At 44.4% G+C, this 27,724-nt stretch overlaps 1 protein-coding gene across 1 annotated transcript; it reads left to right on the top strand.

Annotated features, from left to right (window-relative positions):
* Positions 1-437: 437 nt before the first annotated feature.
* Positions 438-24,859, top strand: map1sa (microtubule-associated protein 1Sa). The gene is made up of 7 exons (XM_063012875.1): positions 438-577; positions 12,780-12,878; positions 19,072-19,154; positions 19,273-19,413; positions 19,498-22,333; positions 22,445-22,659; positions 23,273-24,859. Exons 1-7 carry the CDS (start codon positions 451-453, stop codon positions 23,426-23,428), a joined length of 3,657 nt encoding a protein of 1,218 aa, XP_062868945.1. The 5' UTR covers positions 438-450; the 3' UTR covers positions 23,429-24,859.
* The last annotated feature ends 2,865 nt before the right edge of the window (positions 24,860-27,724 follow it).

Genomic DNA, 27,724 nt, shown 5'->3' with positions numbered 1-27,724 from the left:
AAGCTTCCCAATGACCACAGAAGTCAGGACGTGTCTCAATCTAAAGTGAGGTAGAACTTCATTATGGTCACGTACAAAATCACACCAGACTTTACACAACAGCCCTTGAGCCTTAAGGGCCTTGCTTAGGGGCCCAACAGTGGCAACGTAGCGGTGGTGGGGCTTGAACCGGCAACCTTCTGATTACTAGTTCAGTTGCTTAACTACTGAGCTACCACTGCGACGTTGATCACTGATTCGGTCTGGGGCACCGAACCTGCAAACTTCGGCTCTTTATAAACTGGGAAACTTTCTAGCGTCTCAGTAGAACCCCTGCATCACCTGTTGGCCAGCTCACCTGTCCATCATGTCGGCCCCGCCCATTTGTTTAAAAAGGGGGCGTGTTCGGTGCGCTCCATTCGACCAGAGCTTGGCATCATGGCGTCGGAGCGCATCGACGAAGAGAAAAGGATGGAAACCCCGAGCAGAAGTTCTACCCTGCCGGACTTTATCAGCGACAAGTATTCCATACTGCTGATCATCGGGGAGCACAGTGACGCCGGATTCATGGACTATCTGGTGTCCGAAATCAAACGAGGTAAAGTTGCTCTTTGTTTTGAATCGTCCGAGTCTGGACGGAATTCAGTTCCACCTTAAATCCGCTGTAGTGCTGTTAAAGAAATAATCCAGCTTCTCTGTTCACACACACACACACACACACACACACACACACACACACACATTACAGATCCGTTTCATAGCTTTTAGTTTGAGGAGGGATTTTACTGGATCAGCGGCCCAATCCCAAACAGCTCTGTATCATATAGATAGATTGTGTCGTCACAATGTCCTGCACGTAGTTATACTGTGATGTCACAATGTCTTGCACGTAGTTATAAACTGTACACTGTGATGTCACAATGTCTTGCACGTAGTTATAAACTGTACACTGTGATGTCACAATGTCCAGCACGTAGTTATAAACTGTACACTGTGATGTCACAATGTCCAGCACGTGGTTATAAATCGTACACTGTGATGTCACAATGTCCAGCACGTGGTTATAAATCGTACACTGTGATGTCACAATGTCCAGCACGTAGTTATAAACTGCACACTGTGATGTCACAATGTCCAGCACGTGGTTATAAATCGTACACTGTGATGTCACAATGTCCAGCACGTGGTTATAAATCGTACACTGTGATGTCACAATGTCCAGCACGTAGTTATAAACTGCACACTGTGATGTCACAATGTCCAGCACGTGGTTATAAACTGCACACTGTGATGTCACAATGTCTTGCACGTAGTTATAAACTGTACACTGTGATGTCACAATGTCTTGCACGTAGTTATAAACTGTACACTGTGATGTCACAATGTCCAGCACGTAGTTATAAACTGTACACTGTGATGTCACAATGTCTTGCACGTAGTTATAAACTGTACACTGTGATGTCACAATGTCCAGCACATAGTTATAAACTGTACACTGTGATGTCACAATGTCTTGCACGTAGTTATAAACCGTACACTGTGATGTCACAATGTCTTGCACGTAGTTATAAACTGTACACTGTGATGTCACAATGTCCAGCACGTAGTTATAAACTGCACACTGTGATGTCACAATGTCCAGCAGGTAGTTATAAACTGTACACTGTGATGTCACAATGTCTTGCACGTAGTTATAAACTGTACACTGTGATGTCACAATGTCCAGCACGTAGTTATAAACTGCACACTGTGATGTCACAATGTCCAGCACGTAGTTATAAACTGCACACTGTGATGTCACAATGTCCAGCACGTGGTTATAAATCGTACACTGTGATGTCACAATGTCCAGCACGTGGTTATAAATCGTACACTGTGATGTCACAATGTCTTGCACGTAGTTATAAACTGTACATTGTGATGTCACAATGTCCAGCACGTAGTTATAAACTGCACACTGTGATGTCACAATGTCCAGCACGTAGTTATAAACTGCACACTGTGATGTCACAATGTCCAGCACGTGGTTATAAATCGTACACTGTGATGTCACAATGTCCAGCACGTAGTTATAAACTGTACACTGTGATGTCACAATGTCCAGCACGTGGTTATAAACCGTACACTGTGATGTCACAATGTCTTGCACGTAGTTATAAACTGTACACTGTGATGTCACAATGTCCAGCACGTGGTTATAAACCATACACTGTGATGTCACAATGTCGTGCACGTAGTTATAAACCGTACACTGTGATGTCACAATGTCCAGCATGTGGTTATAAACCATACACTGTGATGTCACAATGTCGTGCACGTAGTTATAAACTGTACACTGTGATGTCACAATGTCCAGCACGTGGTTATAAACCGTACACTGTGATGTCACAATGTCCAGCACGTGGTTATAAACCGTACACTGTGATGTCACAATGTCTTGCACGTAGTTATAAACTGTACACTGTGATGTCACAATGTCCAGCACGTGGTTATAAACCATACACTGTGTTGTCACAATGTCGTGCACGTAGTTATAAACTGTACACTGTGATGTCACAATGTCCAGCATGTGGTTATAAACCATACACTGTGATGTCACAATGTCGTGCACGTAGTTATAAACCGTACACTGTGATGTCACAATGTCTTGCACGTAGTTATAAACTGTACACTGTGATGTCACAATGTCCAGCATGTGGTTATAAACCATACACTGTGATGTCACAATGTCGTGCACGTAGTTATAAACCGTACACTGTGATGTCACAATGTCGTGCACGTAGTTATAAACCGTACACTGTGATGTCACAATGTCGTGCACGTAGTTATAAACCGTACACTGTGATGTCACAATGTCCAGCACGTGGTTATAAACTGTACACTGTGATGTCACAATGTCCAGCACGTAGTTATAAACCGTACACTGTGATGTCACAATGTCGTGCACGTAGTTATAAACCGTACACTGTGATGTCACAATGTCCAGCACGTAGTTATAAACCGTACACTGTGATGTCACAATGTCCAGCACGTGGTTATAAACTGTACACTGTGATGTCACAATGTCCAGCACGTAGTTATAAACCGTACATTGTGATGTCACAATGTCGTGCACGTAGTTATAAACCGTACACTGTGATGTCACAATGTCCAGCACGTAGTTATAAACTGTACACTGTGATGTCACAATGTCCAGCACGTAGTTATAAACTGTACACTGTGATGTCACAATGTCCAGCACGTAGTTATAAACTGTACACTGTGATGTCACAATGTCCAGCACGTAGTTATAAACTGTACACTGTGATGTCACAATGTCCAGCACGTAGTTATAAACTGTACACTGTGATGTCACAATGTCCAGCACGTAGTTATAAACCGTACACTGTGATGTCACAATGTCCAGCACGTAGTTATAAACTGTACACTGTGATGTCACAATGTCCAGCACGTAGTTATAAACTGTACACTGTGATGTCACAATGTCCAGCACGTAGTTATAAACCGTACACTGTGATGCTGAAAGTCTCTCAGATGATTCTCCTGTAGGGTTTGAGGACACTTTTGCCCCCCAGCTTCACGCCCTCACACTCACATGGTGTTGACATCATGAATGGGTGCTTGTCTTTAAATATCAGGACTTGTTTCCAGTTTATAGAGCAGTTTGATGCAGAAGTTTGGACTCCCCAAGATTTTTCTGATCGAGATTTGCTAGTTTGGCGCTTTGTTAGCCTGACGTGCGCTGAATTATCGTATTAAAGTTACATTTAGAGCCTTTTTTACTCAAGTTATAGCATATTTTAATGTAAAACGTGCAGGTAATGTATTGCAAGCTGACTTTTTTTTATGTCGCTCTGTTTCATATCACTGATTTTATGTTAATCGTGTTCAGATCTATAAAGTGAATAAATATCAGTTAGAGATGCAAATTTAGCATGTTTATGCACTGATAACCTGTATGTTTATTGCATTTACAATAATTCTGCTCTTTTGTGCTCGGGTGGTGCGGATCTGGGTTCGAATCTCAGTGGTGCTCTCATCCGGCCAGGCATCTGCACAGACACGATGGTTATGACCGAGTGGGAATGAGGGTGTGGGTGGGGTGGGGTGGCTGAGGTCCTGTGATGGATTGACTAGACATCAAAGGTCGCACTTGTGCAACGGCAACGAAACCATGTCACCCCCCCCCTCCTCAGACACAGCCAGTATTGTCTGTAAGTCACCCCCCCCCACGCACACTCACACACCAGTTATTATTTAAACAGTACAGTCAGTGATTGTACAGAGCAGCTTGATGTTTGTAAACTGGGTCATTAGCGTGTTTGAAATCGTCCCGAGTGTTTGAGGAATTTCTTGCGTCACGGTTGTTTTGAAATCTCTGACATTCTAGAGACATGCTGTTCTTCAGAAGGCCGTTCTGGTCTCGGGTACGAGCAGACGTGGTGTATAAGGAACTGTGTGGACGTGTGTGGGCGCAACACGTGGACGCCCGTCCTTCCTCATTACACGCTGTTTATCAGCTCAAAGTCCAGCAGCCGAGTGTAAAGAGGAAGCAGCGAAGCCGGCGTGCGTCGTTTTTAATTTCGACTCCGTCGGCTCTGTTCCCTCCTCCGTCCTTTGATTTCCCCCGGCGGTATCTCTCCATGTCCTGGTGTCTCTCTTTAAAGCCTCGCATCCTCTTTTTACCACGTTTCCTCGTCTTCCTGGTCAGGTGAGACAATGACTTTAGATGTTAAACCCTGAAGTGTGCACCAATAATGAAGTCAAGTTCATTCGTATAGTCTTTTTACAGTGGACGTCGTCTCAAAGCAACTTCACAGAATCCAGGACCGACAGACCACAAACTCTGTTGAGCAGCCGAGGGCGACAGTGGCAGGAAAAACTCCCTTAAAATTACAGGAAGAAGCCGCTCAGGTGGCACAGCGGTAAAAACACACGCTAGAACACCAGAGCTGGGATCTCGAATACATCGTATCGAGCCTCAGCTCTGTCATCCAGCTGGGCTGAGCGGCCACATAAACAACGATTGGCCTGTTGTTCAGATAGGGGTGCGATTAAGCCGGACAGGATCTCTCTTTCATAACTAATGCAATTGCGACCTCTGCTGGCTGATTGATGGCGCCTGCACAGAGACGGGGAAAAGAGTGCTGTCAGGGTGTGTCTCTCCATACACAACGCTGAGCTGCACTGCACTCGTCAAAGTGTAGGTGACAAGATGCATACGGCTGCTGCCCACGTGTCAGTGGGTTAGCTTTGTTTTGATTTTTGATTTGATTTGATTTTATTGAACCATTTCATATTTTATAAATAGATACAATACCTCCTATAAAAAACTGAAACAGTCAGGGATAACACAAAAAGTCCATAGACTTATTTCCATTGTGGCAATTGTTCTCCTCAATCAGAACGGTAATCGGCATTGGTGGAGAGGAAGCATGACGCAGTCGGGCAATTGGACGCACTAAAAGTCGGGAGAAAATGCATAAAGAAAATATATATTAAAATAAAATGACAGGAAGAACCTTGAGAGGAACCAGACTCAGCAGGAACCCCCGTCCTCCTCAGGTGAACATTCTAGTTCCAGTAGACCATAACCAGCTGCACACTTCACCGCATGTGCGTCCCGGTTACGTCACCGTTAAATGTTTGAATTTTTTGAGAACGCCTGGGTTTGGAATGATGAGGCTTGTGAAAACCTGTTTACCTGTTTGGCGAGCCTTACTTTTATAACCGAGCCTGACAGCGTTGTTGCTCACTGACGTCTCCATAGTGATTGGTTGAAGGGTTTCCTGCTCTGTAAGTGTAAGTGTGCTGGTACATCACTCTGTGATAGAGATTGTATCATCATGTAAATAAAGTGAGAAGCTCCGTCATGGTGAGCCACAGCTGTTCTGCTCATCTACTGTTTAACCAAAAGTATTTGGACACCTGACCATGAGCTTGTTATACATCCCGTTTCATAGAGTGACCTCTGTGTGATCTTTTCAGCTAGAACAACAGCCTTTTATATTGTACGCCTGGGGGAATTTGTGCCCATTCAGTCAAAAGATGACCACATTTGTACGTCTGTACGACAGGGGTGGATGGTTAACAAACAGAAGGAGGGTCGTCAGCTGATAAAAGAGAACGACTGGCTGTTTCATAAGCGTAGGCTAATCTAGTAAAAATGGAACTGGCACCGTTCGAGAGAAAGCAACTCTAATTCAGGACCTCAGTACTGCCGAGGTCTGGGGATCCAGGGTTCAAATCTCTGTGCTGTCAGCCAGGCAGAAGTCTGCATGGACATGATTGGCTAAAATAATAACAGTCTTGTTCATTAGAAACGTTATTTTATGTACTTTATTAGCGTTCTGCGCTATATTCCATTGGCTAACTATGATGCTGGATGTCTACGCTAATTTTGCTGGACTTGTGAACAAGCTCTCGGGACAGAACTCGTCTGTGGATTAACTGTACTGGACTAGTAATCAGAGGTTTGCTGGTTCAAGCCCAACCTACCAGTGTTGGGCTCTTGATCAGGGCTGTAAACGCTACCTCGTAGCGGCTCGTGAGCATTTAGGAACGTGGGTTCGGAAGAAACGTCTCATTTTCTTTTTTAAGCTGTTTGTTCTCTCCGGAGCTGCAGAATTACTGGTTGTCCGGCCACAGTTTGGAGTTCAGCCTTCGCTTGAAGTATTTATACACTGTGTGGCCAAAAGTATTCGGACGCCTGACCATGAGCCAGTTTCAAGAACAGACGGTATTAAAATAGTGAGCCTATGTGTGATCTTTTCTGCTAGAACGACAGACGCTCTTCTGAGAAGATTCTTACAAGTTTGTCTGTGGGAATTTGTGGCCACTTTTCTTCACGTCTTTATAGAGCTTGCTCATACTGGAACAGAACAGGACCTTCCGTAAACTGTTGCTGCAAAGACTGAAGCATATCTTTTACTTTATGCAATCGATTTATTACACCTGTTAGCAATTAGCAGAGATGTTCACAAGTCACAAAATACGAGTCAGAGTCGATATAATCTACACAAAACATATATTGTAAATGTAGCATAAAAAATGTAGAAATAAAGAAATAATCTGTTCAGATAAAAAACAACAGCAGATTAGTGAGTGTATATAGCCGTTTTACTTCGTGCCTTTACTTTCCTCGGTACCAGTTAAAAGCTTCAACTGATACGTTTTGTTTTCATTACAGAACAAAAGCGCTCGATAAATCACGGCACAGCGGCCAAAATCCCAAACACAGCAAAAACCATCATAACCACTGCTTACCTTAACTTCTGTTCTTCCAGATGCTATTACATTTATAAGCGTGCGTCCCATTAGGAACAGAATCCGTTATTTTGTAAATGTGCTTATAATTAAAAACCTCCAAACTTGTCCCGGTGGTGAAGTAAAACAGGAAGTCGTTAGAAAGCCGATCGAGCGTTTCATTACCACGTCATCTGTGTGACGCAAACTGAATAAATGCAAATAACAGCATTTCTTACTAACAATTACAATCAGAAGCTCTGATTGGTTCAGAAAGCGTCTTTCAACCATCAGCGCCAATTCTGTAGGAGCGTTCCATTCACCCCGGTTGTTCCAGTGAAGTGCACTACGTAGGGTATTCCACCATTTTAAGTGAGATTCAGATCCAAAGGTAAGACGCTTCATCACTACGCCGGAAGCTGGTTGGAACATTTACACATTGCGTGCGTTGCGGGTTAAGACGGCCGGAGCGTTATTATTATTAGAGAGCAGAAAATGACACAATCAGAATGATGTCGGATCATATACAGTGTATCACAAAAGTGAGTACACCCCTCACATTTCTGCAAATATTTCATTATATCTTTTCATGGGACAACACTATAGACATGAAACTTGGATATAACTTAGAGTAGTCAGTGTACAACTTGTATAGCAGTGTAGATTTACTGTCTTCTGAAAAGAACTCAACACACAGCCATTAATGTCTAAATAGCTGGCAACATAAGTGAGTACACCCCACAGTGAACATGTCCAAATTGTGCCCAAATGTGTCGTTGTCTCTCCCTGGTGTCATGTGTCAAGGTCCCAGGTGTAAATGGGGAGCAGGGCTGTTAAATTTGGTGTTTTGGGTACAATTCTCTCATACTGGCCACTGGATATTCAACATGGCACCTCATGGCAAATAACTCTCTGAGGATGTGAGAAATAGAATTGTTGCTCTCCACAAAGATGGCCTGGGCTATAAGAAGATTGCTAACACCCTGAAACTGAGCTACAGCATGGTGGCCAAGGTCATACAGCGGTTTTCCAGGACAGGTTCCACTCGGAACAGGCTTCGCCAGGGTCGACCAAAGAAGTCGAGTCCACGTGTTCGGCGTCATATCCAGAGGTTGGCTTTAAAAAATAGACACATGAGTGCTGCCAGCATTGCTGCAGAGGTTGAAGACGTGGGAGGTCAGCCTGTCAGTACTCAGACCATACGCCACACACTGCATCAACTCGGTCTGCATGGTCGTCATCCCAGAAGGAAGCTGACGCACAAGAAAGCCCGCAAACAGTTTGCTGAAGACAAGCAGTCCAAGAACATGGATTACTGGAATGCCCTGTGGTCTGACGAGACCAAGATAAACTTGTTTGGCTCAGATGGTGTCCAGCATGTGTGGCGGCGCCCTGGTGAGAAGTACCAAGACAACTGTATCTTGCCTACAGTCAAGCATGGTGGTGGTAGCATCATGGTCTTGGGCTGCATGAGTGTTGCTGGCACTGGGGAGCTGCAGTTCATTGAGGGAAACATGAATTCCAACATGTACTGTGACATTCTGAAACAGAGCATGATCCCCTCCCTTCGAAAACTGGGCCTCATGGCAGTTTTCCAACAGGATAACGACCCCAAACACAACCTCCAGGATGACAACTGCCTTGCTGAGGAAGCTGAAGGTAAAGGTGATGGACTAAACCCAATTGAGCACCTGTGGCACATCCTCAAGTGGAAGGTGGAGGAGTTCAAGGTGTCTAACATCCACCAGCTCCGTGATGTCATCATGGAGGAGTGGAAGAGGATTCCAGTAGCAACCTGTGCAGCTCTGGTGAATTCCATGCCCAGGAGGGTTAAGGCAGTGCTGGATAATAATGGTGGTCACACAAAATATTGACACTTTGGGCACAATTTGGACATGTTCACTGTGGGGTGTACTCACTTATGTTGCAGCTATTTAGACATTAATGGCTGTGTGTTGAGTTATTTTCAGAAGACAGTAAATCTACACTGCTATACAAGCTGTACACTGACTACTCTAAGTTATATCCAAGTTTTATTTCTATAGTGTTGTCCCATGAAAAGATATAATAAAATATTTGCAGAAATGTGAGGGGTGTACTCACTTTTGTGATACACTGTATATATATATATATAAATATATATATATATATATATATATATAAAATATATATAATTGTCACACGTAACTAATGTTGCTGACTTTTGTTGTTCACAAGTACTTTTTTTGCGAGTCACAAGTCGAGTCCGAGTCATTTGAAACGAGTCCGCTGTGTGTGCGACTTATCTGAGACTCGAGTTCTTATCTCTGGCAATTAGTGTGGCTGAAACACGTGAATTCCATCATTAGAAGGGGCGTCTTAATACTTTAGTCCATATAGTGTACACTATACTACAGAATAAATCGTGCTGCGTTTACTTTACTCTCGTTTCCTCTCTCTGACTTCCGAGACAGAAACTGACCTCATCAGGAAGTGCAGGGATGGACAGACGGGTCAGGACCTTGAAGCGTGTTTACCGGACGCGTCCGTGGACCACGTGCTGCTCTTCCATGCGCTGCTGGATGTAGAAATGCGGATGAGGTCACGTCTCGGGAGTTCGTCCTCCTCAGACTAACGCCTCCACGTTCTTGCGTTTGCTTTTCTCCAGATTTCCTGCTGACTTCTGGGTAACGGGACACAGTTCCAGCTCCTGCTGTGGGTGGCGTGTCTGCAGCTGAGATCTGGTGTTACACTAATAAGACCAAAAGTATGTGGACACCTGATCGTGATCTTAAAACCTTCCACCCCTTTGACCGTAGCCGTCTCGCCACAAGATGGACTCTGTGGCGATTAAGTCAAATTAACCCTGTCATCCGGTCGGGCGTCCACACAGACGTGATTGACTGGCTGAAACTCTGCGAGTGTTCCTGCCTCTCGTCTAGTGACAGTTGTAGCCTAGTGGTTAAGGTACCGGACTAGTAATCAAAAGGTCGCTGGTTTAATCCCCGTCACTGCCAGGTTGCCAGTGTTGGGCCCTTGAGCAAGGCCCTTGACCCTCAATTGCTCAGACTGTATACCGTCACAGTACTGTAAGTCGCTTTGGATCAAGCATCTCCCAAATCCTTTATGGACTGTGTTGTTAACATAGGCGTGGTCATGCTGGAACAGGAAGAGGCCTTCCCTAAACTGTTGGAAGAAACGGCTTTAGACAACTGCTAGCAGTAAACGTGGCTAAAGCACCTGAACTCAGTAATTTGGAGGTGTGTCTATAATCTGCTGATGTAGGATGTTATTTGTGCATGACTGCAGCTGGTGGCTTCTCTGTGCCCGTATAAACAGAGCTGGTTTACCTGCACCTGTTACGCTCAGTCAGCTCTGTACAGATTCCAGAAAGCAGATAACGGGTCAGATTAGAAATCTTGCTTGGATCAGTTCCAGACTCCATGGAACAGTGGTCTCCTTACCAAGGTCTGTAAGCAAACCCAAACTGCCACTTTATGCTAAGAGGACAATAATGGTTAAATTTTTCCTGCTATGGAAGTAAACTGTAAATCTGTGTGTCTCTGTGTTCTGTGTCTCTGTATGTCTGTGTTTCTCTCTCTGTGTTCTGTATGTCTCTGTCTCTGTTCTGTATGTCTCTGTTTTCTCTGTCTCTGTGTTCTGTATGTCTCTGTCTCTGTGTTCTGTATGTCTCTATGTTCTGTATGTCTCTATGTTCTGTATGTCTCTGTTTTCTCTGTCTCTGTGTTCTGTATGTCTCTGTGTTCTGTATGTCTCTGTCTCTGTGTTCTGTATGTCTCTGTTTTCTCTGTCTCTGTGTTCTGTATGTCTCTGTCTCTGTTCTGTATGTCTCTGTCTCTGTGTTCTGTATGTCTGTCTCTGTGTTCTGTATGTCTCTGTTTTCTCTGTCTCGGTGTTCTGTATGTCTCTGTGTTCTGTATGTCTGTCTCTGTGTTCTGTATGTCTCTGTTTTCTCTGTCTCGGTGTTCTGTATGTCTCTGTGTTCTGTATGTCTCTGTCTCTGTGTTCTGTATGTCTCTGTTTTCTCTGTCTCTGTGTTCTGTATGTCTCTGTCTCTGTTCTGTATGTCTCTGTCTCTGTGTTCTGTATGTCTGTCTCTGTGTTCTGTATGTCTCTGTTTTCTCTGTCTCTGTGTTCTGTATGTCTCTGTTTTCTGTATGTCTCTTTTTGTGTCTCTGTGTTCTGTGTGTCTCTGTGTTCTGTTTCTGTGTCTGTATGTCTCTGTTTCTCTGTCTCTGTGTTCTGTATGTCTCTCTCTGTGTTCTGTATGTCTCTGTTTTCTGTTTGTGTCTCTGTGTTCTGTGTGTCTCTGTGTTCTGTTTCTCTCTGTGTTGTGTTTCTGTGTCTCTGTATGTCTCTGTGTTCTGTATGTCTCTTTTTGTGTCTCTGTGTTCTGTGTCTCTGTTTTCATTGTCTGTGTTCTGTATGTCTCTGTTTTCTGTATGTCTCTTTTTGTGTCTCTGTGTTCTGTGTGTCTCTGTGTTCTGTTTCTGTGTCTCTGTATGTCTCTGTGTTCTGTATGTCTCTTTTTGTGTCTCTGTTCTGTATGTCTCTGTTTTCTCTGTCTATGTGTTCTGTGTCTCTGTTTTCTGTATGTCTCTTTTTGTGTCTCTGTGTTCTGTGTCTCTGTGTTCTGTGTCTCTTTTTGTGTCTCTGTGTTCTCTCTGTCTCTATTTTCTGTGTGTCTCTGTGTTCCATGTGCATTTCTGTGTTTTGTATGCAATGTCTCCATGTTCCATGTACATTTCTGTATTCCGTATGTAGCTCTGTGTGTCTCTGTGTTCCGTATCCTTCCACTTGCAGCCATGACAGTCTTCACTCTTTTAGGATCGCCTTTCCCACAAGAATTCGGAGTGTGTCTGTGGGATTTTTTTCTGTCGTGTTTGCAGGGCTTTCAGAAAACAGCTTTGAACTTTTTCTTTGATCTGACCTCAGACATTCCTCGAGCGGTTCTCCAGCCCATGTGTGCGGCAGTTAAACTTCGACTGTGCTGCACTGCGCTGAGTGTGAGTGTGTGTGAGTGAGTGTGTGAGTGAGTGTGTGAGTGTGTGTGTGAGTGTGTGTGTAATTGTGTGTGAGTGTGTGTGTGTGAGTGTGTGTGTGTGTGTGTGTGTTATTCTGCACACTGGCGAGGTTGTAATAATGATTTTGTTTTTACTGGATCTGTGAGCCAGATGACAGAACCTTGGCAGGGTGTAGAAACTGTTGTCTAATTCAATCTGGCTGAGCAAACGTTGCACTGCTGAAGGTCGAGCAGGCTTTACTTTCACTTCTTATGGTAATTTTCTCATAGCAGGAACATGTTAGCACAACACCGTGTGTTTGAGGGAGGGACGGTGGGACGGGGTCACTTCACGCTGCCTCTGTGATATCCCCCGTTTTTGTGCAGTGCCTCGATCAGCCAGCAGAGGTCGTAACTGCAGCATCCCATATAAAGTGATTTCAAAGTTTTGGGATGTGTCCATATCCCTCATGTCGAGGTGAACAGACCCGTCTCTCTGTCTGTCTGTCTGTCGTTCTCTCATCTGTCCCGTCTCTCTGTGTTCTGTCTGTAGGAATCCGATCGTGGGACGTGGACCTGTCCTCCTGTAACCTGGACCAGCAGCTCAAACTCTTCCTCTCCAGACACTCCGCCTTCTCCGAGGAGCTCAAAGGTACCGTGGTGTGTGTGTATGTGTGTGTGTGTGTATGTGTGTGTGTGTGTCTGTGCGTCTCTGTGTGTGTGTGTGTGTCTGTGCGTCTCTGTGTGTGTGTGTGTGTGTGTGTGTGTGTGTGTGTTGTAGCAGAAACAAGCTGCTCATGAAAACGATGCTTAAAAAATCAAGTTTTTATAATCATTTGTATATAATCTGTGCTGCTTAATTGGGGGATAAAGGAGTGACGCCTGCACAGCAAAAGTAAAACCGCATGTGCTGCTCTGTTTTGTGTGTGTCTGTGTTTTGCGTGTATCATCTCTATGTTTCATGTGCATTTCTGTGTTCCATATGCTTTGTCTCTGTGTTCTGTTTACATTTCTGTGTTCCACCTGCTTTTTCTCTGTGTTCTATATGCGTCAACTCCGTCCTCCGTGTGCATTTCTTTTTTTTATAAGCATCATCTCTGTTTTCCTTGTGTATCTGTGTTCTTTATGCAACACATTTGTGTTCTGCATGCATTGTCTCTGTGTTCTGTGTGCATCATCTCTGTGTTCAATGTTTATCTGTTTTTTGATGCATTATCTCTGTGTTCTGTGTGCACCTCTGTGTTCTCTGTGCATCTCTGTGTTTTGTATGCAACATATATCTGTTCTGTGTACAGAATGCAAAGTCTCTGTCTTCTGTATGCAACAGCTCTATGTTCCATGTGCATCTCTGTGTTCCGTGTGCATCTTTGTGTTCTGCACGCAACATCTGTGTTCCATATGCAACATCTCTGTGTTCCGTGTGCATCTCTGTGTTCTGTATGCAACATCTCTGTGTTCCATATGGATCACCCCTGTGTTTTGTGTACATCTCTGTGCTCTGTATGCTTTGCACACGTTTGTGTTTGCGTCTCTGTACCATACTGCGTATTCCACTATGTGAATCCTCCACTACCCGTGTCGGTGCCTCGACCAGACAGCAGGGGGCGCTTTACCAGCAGCAAATAGTAGCATCCAAAGCTTTATATTTAATACTTAGTGACTCAGATGCACATGAGGTGTAAAACGAGCACATCGTGGAACTCCTTGATTTGCCTCGATTAGTAACGGTTATAATGCCAAACCAGTAGGAATGTGGGAGAGCTGCTGGTAACCTGAACCATGACTGTGCTGGTGGTGGAAACAAACAGCTCAGTAGTTTCTCTAGACCGAACACAGGAGGTGAGAACACAGGACATGAGAACACCGGGTGAACATGCTGCCTCATGCTCTGTGCCGTGAAGGATGTGGGTCACACGGACTGTTTGTGAAGGAAGAGGAAGTGGGAAGGGTTAATGGGAGAACTGGTTTGGAACGAGAGGGGAGAGGAAACGGAGAGATGAGCAGCCGATGATGCAGCTGTTCTTCTGCAGCCTTAAATCACCCACTAATGCAGGAATGCGACAAACACATGGCACACAGAGGCGCAAATCCTCCGCCATGCTGCTCCCACAACTCCACCTGCTCTTAAGTTAAAACTTAAATTAGCGAACTATACATTTATTAAAACGGAGGAAATATCCACTCTTTATTCATAAGTATGTGGACGCCCATTTAAATTTTTTAATTTAGGTGGTTCAGCCAAAGCATTTCTAACACGAGTATAAAATCTGTTATTAAAACTATGTTTCATGCTTCTAACCTTGTTGACAACAGTAAAAAGAACGACTGTGCCTTAATTCATAAGGACGCGCTTAATGAATTCGGTAGGATTGAACTTTAGTGGCCTGTGCGTAGACCTAACTTTAAGTCCAGCGAATGTTTGAGGTGAATTGGAATGCTGATTGTGAGCTGGGGCTATTCGTTTACCATCAGAGATGGCACAGATCCCCACTGTCACATTCCAAAATCTTGTTTCCGGTATCGTGTCCCAATGCGTTTGCTCTTATAGCATACAGAGGTACCGTGTAACTTCCCCTAAAATCTTTAAAACTCGACACCCTTCCCTTAAACTAGACATGTGTGTGACTGTCTCTTTGTTCAGCGTTCGGCTTGAGCGGTAAAGCCTCATCAGCGTGTGAATCTGAGCTGAATCTGCATCAGTGTGGAATAAGCGTCAGATCCAGGGTTACAGCTCCACATGTATCTGTGTTTATCTGGATTCTCCTCCCTGTTTCACTTTTAAACTTGTGTTACAGCTCCAGCTTCTGAGAAATGGTGAGAATCAGAATCAGCTTCTCCCAGAGTCTAAAACGCTTCTGGTTGAAAATAAAGCTTAACGTGGTTTAATGTAGTAAAAGAAGGAGACAGGAGCACTAAACTTCTCTTCATTATTACTGCTCATAAGTTCCTCCACTAATCACATTCCTCACTCGCTGTTTTACTACAATAAGTCACGCTAAGTTTTGTGCACCGCCGTCACACTTCATAGGAAATAACGGCACAGCAGCGCAGAAGCAGGTTTGTCACTTCTCATGTGAATGCGCCGGTGCTGAAGGGAATACGGTATTCCAACATCAAGCATCTCCACCATTAAGAAGCGTCAGGAAACAATAAAGAAGTAAAACTAAAGTGCAGCTTTTATTGTATTTTTATTGATGTGTAACTGTTAGTAATTGTATTTCAGTGTGTTTATATTATATTTGTGTTATTTTCAGTGTTTAAGTGTCAAAAACAACCTCATTATTTTACATGAGACTAAAATATCTGCAGCTCCATGGAACCATGGAGGCATTAACATGTTCCCCAAACATCCTTATGGGATAAAAAACCTTAAAACTCAACGTCTTTAAAACTCGATGCCATACCGCGGTATTCTTTATGTGATAATCTTTATTTGAAGCGTTAGCGTGATCTGTTTGCCCGGCGGCTCTGTTAGCCGACGCTGGGATGATTCGCCTCTGATGATGAACACAACGGTGTGTTATTCTGTTCTGTTTGAACATGGGGGGTGTACGCGGAGGGACGGGCGATTCCAGACTGAACCTTTTACTGCTGTTCACGTTCGGTTTTGTGTTTCCGTTTGATGTGGTGAAGGACTTTAATGTCGGTGTTTGATCAGACTGTGTTTACGTTACCGTTTATTGTCATGAGGGCTACGCAGCGTCTTTTCACCGCGTATTGTTCCTTATTTATTATCCTAAGGTTGGTCTTTGGATAGAGCAACATATGGGCATTGTTTTGTTAGAGGACCACCAAAGGACCACCCCTTAGAATATACACTACACGACCAAAAGTATTTGGACGCATGAGCTTGTCAGACGTCCTGTTTAAAAACAAATGGTATTAAAATAGAGTGACCTCTGTGTGACCTTTTCAGCTGGAACAACAGCCTCTCTACGGAGTAGTGTGTCTGTGTATGGGAATTTGTGCCCATTCAGTAGTACAAAAGATGACAGCATTTGAATGGCTGCGCTGATGTTCCAGAGCGGTTTAGCATGTCTTTACAGAGCTCGCTTTGTGCACAGGACAGGAACGAGCCCTCCCTAAACTGTTGCTGCAAAGTCAGAAGCATGTAATTTAATTTACATTTACATATTCAGCATTTAGGAGACACTTTTATCCTAAGCGACTTCCAGTGCTGTGACAGTATACAGTCTAAGCAATTGAGGGTTAAGGGCCTTGCTCAAGAGCCCAACAGTGGCAACCAGGCCTGTACCTTAACCACTAGGCTACAGCTTCCATTTATATGATTGATTTATTACACCTGTTAGCGAATGCTCTGGCTGAAACACATGAAGTCAGTGATTAGAAGGGGTGTGTGTGTGTACCACGTGTTTCGGGGAGGTGTAGTGTGACACTGGTCCTGGTAAGAGCTTCCTGTGCTGACAGCCGTGTATGTGCTGGTTAACTGTGTTTGAATCCCTTATATCCTGACGGAGGATCTGGTGAGTGATGGTGGAGCGGAGCTGTGAGGGATTTGATAAACAACCTCTCGTGTTTGGCTTTAATGCAAACCACATTCTTCTGTACTGAGTATGGAAGGTCAGTACGGGCCGGGCGTGTCATGGTACTCTGATGAGCGCTAGAGATTTGGCTCTACTGCGGTCGGTAATACTAGATTATTTAAAACATCAGTTCCTCTTCCTCTGCTGGAGACCCTGATGGCATCTGAGGAGGGTATATATGCCTGACCCAAGCTCCTTCTGACCCTTGCACGGTCCACTGACCCCCTCTTATTCGCCCGTACTTCGGTGGATCCCCACGCTCCTCCACTTCTGTACAGGCGCCTCGAGCTGCTAACCAAGGGTCCTTACACAGGGTTAAAGACCCCATTCACTTTTTAGTCCCGTCTTTTTCCACCCAGCAGACTAGTGGCTGATTTTGTCCGCTGCACCGTCTGCGCTGCCGATTGTGCCTGCTAGGGGGCGCCAGCCAGCGACACCCACGCCAATGTGACTTTTCTAAACGTACCGATTTGTTTTATACTTCATCAGATCTGCATTTTTTTTAAATGATGTGATTGGGTCGCCACCTTCGACAAATCAGTTGTGGCCAATTGGAGTTTATTTCTCTCTCTTGTCGCTGCTGCCACCCTCACCCCCTGATCAAGGTGCCAAGACTATCATGTGCACATCTAATCGCTTTACACAGAGACCCACGCACTGCTATCCGTGATTAGCCGCCCCCTGCGCAAGGCTGCACTTACACCAGAGACAACGAACCCTGTTTCAGCCGTTGTCCCTCCCCCCTGCAGACACACAGCCAGTCACGTGTCTGTGTAGGCACCCTGGCCGGCTGATAGCAGAGCTGAAAGTCAGATTTGAGTGCTCGAGATCTCGGTGCTGGTGTAACGATGATTGATTTTGGTCGCACCAGCAGCTCTGTGGATTTTATGAGTTTAAACCACTTAAACTTGTCAGCATGTGGTTGGCATTACCGTTTTACCCTTCAGTGCCACCGAAAACAAGGTAATCATGCACGGAGCTGTTTCTCATCACCGACTGTTTACTTCTTCTCTGATTGCGTTTTTAAAAAGTAGCTGTGGAAGTTCTGAAGAAAATGGCAGAACCATGTGAGGCTGCAGTCGTTCATCAGAGCTTTATTTAGATCTCGGGGTTGTTGTGCTCGTTCCTGAGGTAGCGCTGCAATATAAACAAAACAGGCTTTATTTATTAACTGCTCTTCAGAAGGATGAGACTCGCAGCAGTGGTAATGTTCAGCAGTCCTGGTCGTCTGGTATTTCTACCATGAACTGATTTATTTTTTCCTGTGCTGGAGTCTTGGACACAAGGCGGGTGTGGACACGCCCTGGACCGAGTGCCACTTTATACAGGGCAACATTCGAAAAGCCACCTTCATGTTTCAGAAGTGAAAAAACTTTAAGCACCTGAAAGTTCAAATCTCAGGCAGCTGCACAGACATGATTGGCTGTGTCTAAGGGATGGCTGGTCAGTCAGATTGATTATTCATTGCGGCTACAGTTGCAGCCTCTGCTGGCTGGACGAGGTGCTGCACAGAGACGGTGAATAATGGAGAGCAGTGCGTGATACTGATCCCTGTGTGAACCAGCCTCGTGTAGGTAAAAAGAAGCGGTCAGCTACTGCACATGTGTCCTCGGTCAGGGTCTAAGTCTGCAACAGTAGAGGAGATAGAGCTGGGGAACTGGGTATGACTCGATTCAGAAAAAAAAGTGAAAAAGGCAGAAATAGAATTACAATCTGGCTCCGACTTCATTTAATTAAGTAAAATTTACGTTTTATTTTTAACACCAGATTTTCCCCAACTCAGATATTCCCACCAACATCAGGGTTTTATTTTCTAGAACCACCTGCCAGTATTAATTTCAACAACTACACAATTATTTTATTAAATTCACTTTCAATTTGCACTTACTGAAACAATTAAATGCACTCTGGTGGTGCAGCAGTAAATCTGTCAGTCAGGCATCCACATACAGACATGATTGGCTGTGTCTGAGGTGAGGGGCAGGATGGACGGAGCCATCTGATGGATTAGCACCCTGTGATTCCTTGGATGCTGGACCCTTCGTGACCATGACCGTGATACAGGGGTGGTAAAACATGAATGAATGAATGAATGAAGTGGTCACTCTGGTAAGCTTTGACACCCATGAATATGGTGCAATCATAAAGCCAAGCAGCTGTTTGTTGGACCCTTGAGCATGGACCATTTGTTCACAGAGTCTTTGCTCTCAGTCCTCTTGGTTGCTGGTTTAGAACTTCAACCAATGGAGTTCCCAGGGTCCATTCTATCTAATGTTTGATCCTTCTGTTTTTTTAATCTAGGCCAGAAGACACTGCAACACACTGGAGATGTTCTGGAGACCCAGGTGGTGGTGAACCCATCCCACGCTTTAGTCTGCTCAGAGGTGAGGAGAAAAATCTGCTATAATTGAAGAGACTCGATCACTGTGGGTCATGTGACTGGAGGTGTCCCAGTACTTTTGTCCACATAGTATATTTATTGATCATATTTTGCTTTGAAAGGTCCGGCGACTTATTACTGATGCATCGCAGCACAAGCTGCTGATTCTGGCCGGACAGTGTGTGGAAGAATCTGGTGATTTGGTTTTACAGACCGGCTCCTTCTCTGTTAACGACTTCATCCAGATATTTGCAGATAAAGAAGTACGTAGGACCTGAATCCATTTATATAAACACATCTGTTGTTATTTTATCCTAAAAATCTTTTTTTTTTTTTTTATATTAAAGCAGATTGGTGAGATGCTAGATTCTCCAGACGCTACACAGAAAGCAAGCCTCACCCTGAGTTGTCCCACGTCTGGAAATTGGATCAATTCCCGGCTGGAAAATCATAACCTGTCAGACGTTATTGAAATTAAGACCAACCCTCCTTCGGTTTTGCCGGAGATGGAGGGTCTGCAGGAGTTTACGGAGTATCTCTCCGAGTCTCTCGAACCTCGCTCGCCGTTTGAAATCCTCGAGCCGCCGAGTACCGTCGGATTTTTAAAACTGTCCCGTCCTTGCTGCTACGTGTTTCCCGGCGGGAGAGGCGACTCCGCCTTTTTTGCCGTCAACGGTTTTAACGTCTTGGTCAACGGTGGCTCAGATCCGCGCTCCTGTTTCTGGAAACTGATCAGACACTTGGACCGAGTGGACTCAGTGTTGCTCACGCACATGGGTGTGGATAACCTGCCCGGGGTGAACAGTTTCCTCCGCAGGAAGGTTGCCGAGCAAGAGGAGAAGGAGTCGGCCGGCGCCCAGAGCAGTGAAGACTGGCAGAGGAACCTGATATCTCCAGAAGTTGGAGTTGTATTTCTTAATGCTCCGGAACGACTCAAAATGCTTCAGGGTGATCCCAAGGTCTTACGCGGTTGTGATCAGGTTGCACTTACACTACAGCATCTAGAAAGGTTAGCAATCTCTCCAGAACCCCTCAGTCGGCCGAACACGTCTGTTATTGAACCCGTAATCCTCTTTCAGAAGATGGGTGTTGGGCGTCTTGAGCTGTACGTTCTGAATCCTGTGAAAGGTAGTAAAGAGCTCGAGACGATGATGCAGGCGTGGCCGAGTGCCTCCGGAGCAAAAGGATCAGAGATCTCTTTACCCTCGCTTGTTTCAATCTGTGCCCTGCTGCTGTGGCATCCTGCTAGCCCTCAGGAGAAAATCATTCGTGTTCTTTTCCCTGGAGCTACACCGCAGGCTAGGATTTTTGAAGGACTGGAAAGACTGAAACATCTAGAGTTCCTCAAGCACCCGGTGGTAAGCCTGAAGGACCTCGAGTCGATGAAATCTGATAAGCCACCAAAGCGCACCGAAAGCAAGGAGAGTCTGAAGTCGAGCACCGCCTCGCTCCTCAGGGAGAAGCTGACCAAAGTCGATCCAAAGAAGCAAGACACTAAGGTCAAACCCAAATCTGTTAATGAAACCATCCAGAAAGAGTCCAAAGAAGTGGATGACAAAGCAAAGCCAAAAGATGACACGTTAAACACGCTAAAACAAAGACTTCCCAAGCTTGAAAAGCAAGTGGTTAAAAAGGAGCCTGTTAAGGAAGAAAAGAAGGAAGTTAAAAAGAAAGAGGACAGACCGCCAACTAGTCTCCCTAAGAAAGAGGAAAATGTTGATAAAAAGAAAGAAGCTTTGAGGAAAGATCTGAGCCTTAAGCCCAGAAAAGACGTCAAACCTGAAATCAAAAAGGATCCCAAAAAGGAGGTGAAACCAGAAGACAAGAAAGCGACAACTAAGCCTGTGGTTAAGGAGGTAAAGAAAGTTCCCGGAAGTGCGTCGGCACTCGCAGATGCCAGAAAGTCCATTGGGAAGAACGGGTCCTTAAAAAGGGACTCGACCTCAATCCCTAAAAGAGGAGTAAAGACAAAACCAGAGGACAGTCGATCAAAGATGTCCACACCAGAGGATATGACCGCAGACTTTGAGAAGTTAAAGTTGGAAAACGAGCAAGGATTGGATGAGCAGGGTAATAGTTTAGGTTCTGGTACTAATACCACGGTGCAAGCTGCCAAAAATCTAAGTACGCTGAGTGAATCAGAAAGTCCAGAGAGATTTCGTTCCTCAGAGAATCCGTCTGCCTTAACCTCCGCTCTGGGGTCTCCTTCACCTCTCGCCAAGATGTCGAAGAACGAAAAGAGTGTAAATTTTCATCTCACTCCGGTCGAGATGGTCTCCTCGACTAATGGTACAGGACACAAACCATTCCACGGCTCTCCTGGAGATAATTCCGCCGAAGACGGTTCTCCACGCTCCACAGAAGGTTCCTTCGAGCACGGACTTTCAGCAGAAGAGAGGGTCCACCCCAATGGAAATTTGGGAAAACCAAACACTACAGCACACATGTCTTTACCCTTGAGGATGTCGCATAATTGTGACCACAGCAGTAACGGGTGTGAAAAGCATCCCTCCGGCCTGCAGGGTGTTTTCCCTGATGTTCCCCTTCATGATGTCGATTTGTGTTTGGTGTCACCGTGTGAATTTGAGCATCACAAACATCCAGAAAAGCAGATGGGCGTACCGAGTCCGGATAACCACAATTCCTCTCCCGTGAGTGACCCCTCACAAGGCCAGGAAACGACGTCCACCTCTGTAAGTGACTCCCTTCCTACAGTCTCAGACTCTGACGTCCCACCAGCTACCAACGAGTGTCCTTCTATCAGCGAAGAACTGGATTCTGAGGATGAGTCCGCTGACCTCTTCCCGCCACACAATCCACACCCGAGTAGTCACGCCTTCCACAGGGACTCGTCACATTCCTACGAAGATCCTCCGCCAGCTCCGATAAAGGACTTGCCCCCGCTGCCGCCTCAGCCTGGCGCCTGCATGACCGACCCTGAAGCAGAAGCCCAAGGCAAATCTACAAAGAATGCGACAGCGAAAGGTAAGAAGGCAACGTCCGCCGGCGCACAAAAAACGGCCGCTGCGAACAGTTCAGCGCAGAGTAGCAAGACGAAGACAGGTACGAGTGGAACAAGTCGCCCCGCGTCGAGTCTGGAGACAAAGTCGACCTCGAGGAGTAGCATCAGTAGCGTCAGCAGCACGAGGCCAACGTCTGCAACAAGTACCAAGCCATCATCAGGTGTGTCCTCACTCTCTTACTCAAACAGTGTTGATCCGGTTCTAAAATGTTAATGATCTACAAAAATAATAAAGCCATCAGCTGTCTGACTGTCATTTCTTCCCTCTCTAGGTTCATTGGGTAGCAAATCGAACACTGCATCCGTTTATCTAGACCTGGCATACCTACCCTCGGGTTTTGCAGCAACTACAGTCGATGTGGAGTTTTTCCGACGTGTTCGTGCCTCCTCCTATATAATAAGTGGAGAAGAATCCTACAAAGAGTCGGTTATAAGGCCCATCCTTGCCTCTCTATTGGAAGGCAAGGTGGCCTGGCCGGACATACAGGTTAGTTATTACCCAACCTGCAAGTGGTTAGTGACAACTGACGAGGGGTCTTCCATGTCCCGCAACAAGATCCTTAGCAATGATGGCTCCAAGCAGTCTTTAAATTCTTGCCAACCCTGGGTCTAGTCTTCCTTCTGAATGAAGCCAACCCTGGGTCTAGTCTTCCTTCTGAATGAAGCCAACCCTGGGTCTAGTCTTCCTTCTGAATGAAGCCAACCCTGGGTCTAGTCTTCCTTCTGAATGAAGCCAACCTTGGGTCTAGTCATAAACTAACTTTAGCCTTTTGTTAGGCTAGCAAGTCATTTGACCAGTAACCTTTCTTTGGTGGTTTAGCCAGTCTCCTTAATCAAGTTTTTGACTCTAGATGGTTAAAATCTAGCCAGTCATTACAAGACTATTGTAATCGTTGGTCTCTGACTTTTTTATGCCAGTTTTATGGCTAGCTAAACAAGCTGAAATGTTACCATGGCTTTCCATAGACCCTAAGAAGCCACATTAACCTTCACTGTTTCAGATTAGTGACCACTTTGTAGTGAGAGGACGCATCTATTGACTGGGAACTGGCTTGTTTACGTCTTTTGGAAGTGATGCTTTAACCTTCTTTCTTCTTCAGGTCACAATGATTCCCACCTTTGATTCGGTGGCGATGCACGACTGGTACCAAGAGACTCACGAACGTCAGAAGGAGCTCGCCATAACGGTGTTGGGCAGCAACAGCACGGTGGCCATGCAGGACGAGACCTTCCCCGCCTGCAAAGTGGAGTTTTAAACGTCCTACACGTTCACCAAGAGCACTTACATCCGTCAGTACAACAGCGGCTAGGATAGGAAACGGTTCTTCCACCATTTTTAGCATAGTAGCTCAGCTATGCTTCGATTAGCCTACGGTTTTGAAAAGGTAGTCGTAAACTACAAACAAGCAAGCTGTAAATCTCGGTTGATGAAGACTCGCAGTAGCTAGATAGTCCTGTTATGGTAAGCAAACCGTGTTGCCTTGCGTTTCGTTTTTCGAAACAATATTTTATCTTTTCCTGCGTTCACTCAGTCGTCTGTACTTTATCGCTAAATATCAGCAGAGGAAGGGCGGGGCTGATTATAACTGGCGTTTCCCTCCCAAAATTACTACGTTGTGTCGTTTTGCATGGTTGCACAGTTTGGTTTTCTGCACACACAGAAGAACAGTCAATAATGGACGTTTAGATAAACACAGCCAGACTAGAAATAAACGTTTTACACTCAACACGATGTTTATTTTGTCACTTTTTCCGTCACCCTGATGATTGATTTCATTGTGAAAACACAGATATTTCTGGATAACATGATTGCATGTTGGATTGTCAGTATTTGAATCGTTTTCACTGGTTGAGGAGTATATTTCTGCACCACACAAGGTCCGATATTTGGGACCTACTTGCTTGCTGTGGCGAATGTCAAAAAATTCTGGATAAACGAGTCCTGGATGAACGTTTTCTGTTGGAGAATAATTTAATTCAATTATTTATATAGTGATTTTATTAATCACACATCAGCAGTTTAGCAAAGGCAGTCTGTACCTAGTAAAATGTTTTGGGGTGCTTGGTTGGAACAGCGGTCTAATGTGAGGTGCTGTTGACCTAGCCAGGCCCAGCAGACTGTCAGGTTTACTTTGAGGAAGGAGGGTTGGGGATTCAATGGGTTTCTCACAAGTGACTTCAACTGTGCCTGAGTCGAAGTGGGGATGGTGATAGTCTGCGGTTCTCCTCAGCCAGTTCAGGCTTGATACAAGCAGCAAAAGATTTGCAATGAATAGATTGTTGAGTGAAATATGGTGGAAATGCATGAAACACATAAATAAAGGATTTGGAAGGTGGAAGGAAACTCACATGGACTCCAGAATCACAATCACTAATGGTGTGGCTCTCCTCCAGGTCCCAGGGAATGCAGGTAATGTACTTGGTAAAAGAACCATAAGAACTGCAGGTTTGTATGCAGGACTCATGTTATAAGAAAAAAACCCAAAACGTCTGATCTTGTTAGACACTCACTAATTCTGATCAGGGACATGTTTGGTTTAATGCCATTTAAAAACACTGGGGCAAATACACTCCAGACGTGGCACCAGTCCATCACAGGGTACCACCCATTCACATATATTTTATGGAAGAAACAAGCACTGTTTGTTAAAGACTTGCAGAAGAATAAAACACGTTCAAAGATTTCAGCCTGGTGTAAGATTGTGTTTTTACTTGCACATTAAAATGTGATGATTGCATTTTAGTTCTCATATAATCAGCATCTAGATATCTTAAATCAGTAGTTTAAACTTTTAACTGACTTTCAAGCAGTGGATCTGGATTTATTGTGTTGTTTAGGAGTCTTACTATGGCCATCAATTTGTGAGGCATCGGAGCAATGGAGGAAGGTCGACCGGTCCGACATCCTGTTGTCTCCAAGATCGCTTGGATGGCCGGACACGTGTGCATTGTTTACATTACATTTTTAGCATATGCTCTTATCCAGAGCGACGTACAGAGGCGCTTCCATAGTGAACATTACCTTACTCTAGTTTAAGTAGACACCAGTCCAAAAACACAAATCTGCTAAAACCCTGTTAGAACTAGTGTTTTTTTTTGTTTTTTTTGTTTTTTATGCAAGAAATGAATTAATATTAGTGAGTGTTAGTAAGTAAGTACAAGTCAGCGTAAGTGCTTAGTAAAGAGGTGAGTTTTTAATCGTTTATTAAAGACAGCAAGAGACTCAGAAGTTTGGACAGACAGAGGAAGTTCGTTCCACCATTTGGGTGCCAGTAGAGAGAAGATCCTTGATGCTCGTCTTCCACGAGTCCTGGGTTTACCTGAGGAAGAGATGTGCAAGGTACAGAAGTTGAAGGACCTGCTAGTAACCTTGGTACCAAATAACACAGAAGTCTCTTAGATGTCTTGTGGAGTCCATGTGTGAGTGGTTGAGAGCGGTTTTGAATTAAATACACAATATAAATAACATGAATATACAATAAAAATTTAATTAAAAGTGCTTACGAGCTAGGTAAATCCTACCACCTCACTACCAGGAAAAAATTTCTTTTTCCATTGATGACCAAACCTATTGATGAAATTATTGCCAAAATCAAATTTTTAAGTTTTTAAAAATGAATTGGTATGTAAAACTTATGTTTTACTAAAAGCATTCATTCATTGTGCATTCCACTATTTGTATACATAATAAGAACATACAGAGGTGTTTGTTTGTTTATTAGGATTTTAACGTGATGTTTTACACTTTGGTCACATTCATGACAGGAACGGTAGTTACTCATTACACAAGATTCATCAGTTCACAAGTTTATATCGAACACAGTCATGGACAATTTAGTGTCTCCAGTTCACCTCACTTGCATGTCTTTGGACTGTGGGAGGAAACTGGAGCACCCGTAGGAAACCCACGCGGACACTGGGAGAACATGCAGAACATCCACACAGGAAGGACCCGGACCGCCCCACCTGGGGCTTGAACCCAAGACCTTCTTGCTGTGAGGCGACAGTGCTACCCACTTAGCCACCGCGCCACCCACATACAGAGGTGTAAAATAGTTATTGCCCCCTTTCCGATATAATTTACTACTGCTTATTTGTCACACCAAATGATTTCAACTCTGACAACTCACAATATGTACGTTTTGTCAAGCAGTGGCATTTATTTTATGGACAGACATTTAACACCTGTATCACCGTTGTGAAAAAATAGACCTCTGTTTAAGAGAGATTTGTTTAATAATCAGCAATCACCCATCGTGGCAAATACTGTATGTACTTACAGACAGGAGAGAGGACAATTGTGTATACAATACTGTAGATGAAACATTTAAATGATCAAATCTTTGTTTATGGTGACTAAAGGGCTTCTTCAGCAAGACTTACTAGAGTCTCCAGCTTGGATCAGTAGTGCTCTTATTTTAATGGTTTGGTTTGTGCTGTTGGTTGGATCACGTGTGGAAGAAAACAGATTTGCATTAAAACTGACAGTCTGCACTTTAATGTGTGGACATTTGTCTCCAGTGGGGTCTTCAGTAGAGAGAAAACATCTTCCAGCAGCTTCCATCCTGATCCAGAGCAGAATAAACTGATCAGTGGTCATAACTGGTTTTACTGTCGCTGCATTTCACGATGTTTGATTTTTAAGACACATAAATACACCTTATAAAGAACCTGATCGATGGTCTAATGGGCCAGTCAGCTGTTCATGTGACAGCAGTGCAGAGCATCAAATCTTCAGTTCATGTCAACCAACAAACTGGTAAATCCCCAGAACCCTGGTGCCCACACGACCTACTGCTACTGCACCACTCCAAAAGATTGAAGTGCATTTGATTCTTGGCTAATGCATGTAGCGTCCCCTGCTGGATAAATCTGAATGTTCAGACCAAAGTCTGATACCATTTTAATTTGGGCAGCCTGATAAACTTACAGTCAAGTACAGTCAAGCATGTAGACATGTGATTTCCATAGTCAAACTAACACTGTCGATATAATGTGGTATACAAGAGCCCAGTTACTTTCAGGATACTTGCTCCCCTACTGAATAAAGAAGAAGACTTAATTCAGGTTTTCACCCTGAAACACTGATCTGTTGCTGGTTTTGTGGTTTGCTGATTACCAGTCGAACACAGATCCAGTAAAATTGCTAATCAGTCAGGACCTTTCAGACAAACCGTCATCTTATGTTGCGCCATTTCCTTTAAATGCTGCATCAAAAACTATACTGTATGTTTCAGGATTTCTCATGCTTAATATATTACAGTAGATCCTTGGTTGTATTGGTGTAGCAGGTGCAGCAATGTTGAAAATTGATGCTGGGAGAAGAATAGAACTCCAACCAAAAAATCTAAAGCCACCAGAATCCTGTGATCAAAGAGAGTTTACTGATGAAACACACATTATGTTTCTAATTGATCACCTACAACCAACGCTAACCCCAACAATATTGCTGCACCTGCTACACCCATATGTTATTACCATGTTGGGGACATTGCAGAGCGGAGAATGATCCATCGCCCAGTCCCAGACATAAACCGGTCAGTGCATGGGTT

Source organism: Trichomycterus rosablanca, chromosome 17 (genome assembly GCF_030014385.1).
Source record: "Trichomycterus rosablanca isolate fTriRos1 chromosome 17, fTriRos1.hap1, whole genome shotgun sequence".
Lineage (NCBI taxonomy): Eukaryota > Metazoa > Chordata > Actinopteri > Siluriformes > Trichomycteridae > Trichomycterus > Trichomycterus rosablanca.
This window is presented reverse-complemented; position numbering and strand designations above follow the sequence as displayed.

What these genes read in the sequence shown, in the direction of transcription:
- map1sa (XM_063012875.1), top strand. Translation starts at nt 451, where the DNA reads ATGGAAACCCCGAGCAGAAGTTCTACCCTGCCGGACTTTATCAGCGAC. An exon ending in AGATATTTGCAGATAAAGAA is followed by an intron (nt 19,414 to 19,497) that starts GTACGTAGGACC and finishes TTTATATTAAAG; the next exon opens with CAGATTGGTGAGATGCTAGA. An exon ending in TGGCCTGGCCGGACATACAG is followed by an intron (nt 22,660 to 23,272) that starts GTTAGTTATTAC and finishes TTTCTTCTTCAG; the next exon opens with GTCACAATGATTCCCACCTT.